This window comes from Penaeus japonicus, unplaced genomic scaffold (genome assembly GCF_977035675.1).
Source record: "Penaeus japonicus unplaced genomic scaffold, GWHDUDI00000001_assembly GWHDUDI00000017, whole genome shotgun sequence".
NCBI classification, from domain to species: domain Eukaryota; kingdom Metazoa; phylum Arthropoda; class Malacostraca; order Decapoda; family Penaeidae; genus Penaeus; species Penaeus japonicus.
The window spans coordinates 13,793,243-13,795,742 of record NW_028234419.1 but is presented as its reverse complement, the minus strand read 5'-3'; the positions used below and the strand labels follow the sequence as shown (position 1 = coordinate 13,795,742).

The following is a 2,500-nucleotide window of genomic DNA, read 5'->3' as shown; positions in this document are numbered from 1 at the left end:
ATTTATTATGTATCTGTCTATCCCTTTCCCACTTTATCACGTAGTTCTGTGCGTCTTTCTTTCTTTCTCTCTATCTATCTCTAATTATCTCTATCTATCTCTCACTCTCTCTATATATCTATTTCTCTATCTATCTATCTATCTATCTATCTATCTCTTTCAACCGTACTATATCCTCACAAAACCGATCCCGGAGAGTCCATACGAAGCGTCAGATCCGAGACAAGAGTTACGGCGACCCACGACAGGGTCATTTTGGGTACTGTCTCTTTCCTCAGAGAGATCATTTCTCTTCCCTAAACTCTTCCGATAGATATGTTTTTTTTTTCATTACTGACCTTACGATATTTCAATGTCGATGTTTTTTTTTTTTTTTTTTTTTTTTTTTTTTTGTGATATCAGTGTTATGTTAGGATATGTGTCGGTGCCCAGCCTTGTAATCGGTTTGAAAAAAGGAGAAGATCTATAATCCAATATTGCATGTAGATAAAGAAAAAAATAGTAATAAACTGCAAGAGAGATGGCGTGTTCTGATTTAAACTTTTTTTTCAAATTTATTGTGCAGTTCGAAATTTATAACGGAATAGGGGAATGTGTATTGTCCTCTGAATTTATTTCTGTTTTATTGTGTGTGTGATATTTAATTTATGAATGGCGATTCTTTGTTTTTTTTCACGAGTGTTTGAGGCTTGATGTTTCATGAATGTTCTTTCTGTTTTTACGAAGGTCTCGATGATATGATTGAGTACCTGTTATGAGTTTTATATCCAAGCATTCTTTAAACTTATATTTTCAATTTGAGTTATGATTCCTTTGTTTCAGTTGTTGTTGTTGTTTTTTTTACTATTCTCTTCGCCTCATTCTAGTATTTCCTTATTCCTTCTATATACACATGCTAGAACAATAACCACAAGACAATATCCTACAACACCTTCAACTTCTCGACGCCTTGATCGCAACCTACAAGTCACAACTTCTCCCCTGCCACAGGAATGCCCTTGGCACTTCACGAGGCAGGTTTCGGAGTCGGCCTGCTCCTGCTGGTGCTGGTCTCGATCATCACGGACGCCTCCCTCTGCCTCATGATCTCTGTGTCACGCACCGTGCAGGCTAACACGTACCAAGAACTCGTCAGCAGAGCCTTCGGGAAACCGGGCTTCATCGTCACGTCTTGCCTGCAGTTCCTCTACCCTTTCATATGTAAGTTCGAGGGAGGAGGATGAAGGTGTGAGGAGGGAGGGAGGGAGGGAGGGAGGAAGGGAGATTGGGAGAGAGATTGGAGAAGGGAGGAGGAAGGGAGATGGAGAGAGAGAGTGGAGAAGGGAGATGGAGAGAGAGTGGAGAAGGGAGGAAGGGAGATGGAGAGAGAGAGTGGAGAAGGGAGGAAGGGAGATGGAGAGAGAGAGTGGAGAAGGGAGGAAGGGAGATGGAGAGAGAGAGTGGAGAAGGGAGGAAGGGAGATGGAGAGAGAGAGTGGAGAAGGGAGGAAGGGAGATGGAGAGAGAGAGTGGAGAATGGAGGAAGGGAGATGGAGAGAGAGAGTGGAGAAGGGAGGAAGGGAGATGGAGAGAGAGAGTGAAGAAGGGAGGAAGGGAGATGGAGAGAGAGAGTGGAGAAGGGAGGAAGGGAGATGGAGAGAGAGAGTGGAGAAGGGAGGAAGGGAGATGGAGAGAGAGAGTGGAGAATGGAGGAAGGGAGATGGAGAGAGAGAGTGGAGAATGGAGGAAGGGAGATGGAGAGAGAGAGACAGGGGGAGAGAGAGTGGAGAATGGAGGAAGGGAGATGGAGAGAGAGAGAGTGGAGAATGGAGGAAGGGAGATGGAGAGAGAGAGTGAAGAAGGGAGGAAGGGAGATGGAGAATGGAGAGAGTGAAAATGGAGGGAGGGAGTTGGAGATGAGGAGTGGAGAGAGAAGGGAGTAATGGAGGAGATGGAGGGAGATGGAGAGAGAGAGTGGAGGAATATGATAATGGAGGAAGGGAGATGGGAGAGAGAGAGTGGAGAATGGGCGAGTAGGAAGGGAGATGGAGAGAGAGAGTGGAGAGGAGGGGCAAAAGTGGGATACAAAAAAAGGGAAGAGGGAGGAAGGGAGGGGGTATGGAGAGGAGGGTGAGAGAGTGGAAAATGGAGGAAGGGAGATGGAAAGAGAGAGTGGAAAATGGAGGAAGGGAGATGGAGAGAGAGAAGAGTGGAGTGAATGGAGGAAGGAGCTGGAGAGAGAGAGTTGAAGAAGGAGGAAGGAGAGATGGTGAGAGGAGAGTGAAGATAGGAGGAAGGGAGATGGATGGAGAGAGAGGTGGAGAATGGAGGAAGCAACGGGGGAGATGGAAAGAGAGAGTGAAGAGACGAGATATATGGAGGAGAAGGGAGTCGAAAGAGTGTGAATACGTGGAAAGTGGGAGGCATGAGGGAGGTGGAAAGAGAGAGCGTGGAGAAATGAAAGAGAATTGAGAGGGAGAATGGGAGATAGAGAGAGGTGGAGAGAATGGAGGTAGGGAGGA

General features: G+C 46.1%; 1 protein-coding gene across 2 annotated transcripts in view; it reads left to right on the top strand.

The window, feature by feature from the left end:
- The window catches only part of LOC122265936 (putative sodium-coupled neutral amino acid transporter 11), a 127,575-nt gene that overhangs the window by 107,350 nt on the left and 17,725 nt on the right, over positions 1-2,500 (top strand). For both annotated transcript variants that reach the window (XM_086545987.1, XM_086545986.1), the window contains one exon: positions 991-1,200. In XM_086545987.1, coding sequence (XP_086402113.1) covers positions 991-1,200 — 210 coding nt within the window. The remainder of the gene's footprint in view (positions 1-990; positions 1,201-2,500) is intronic.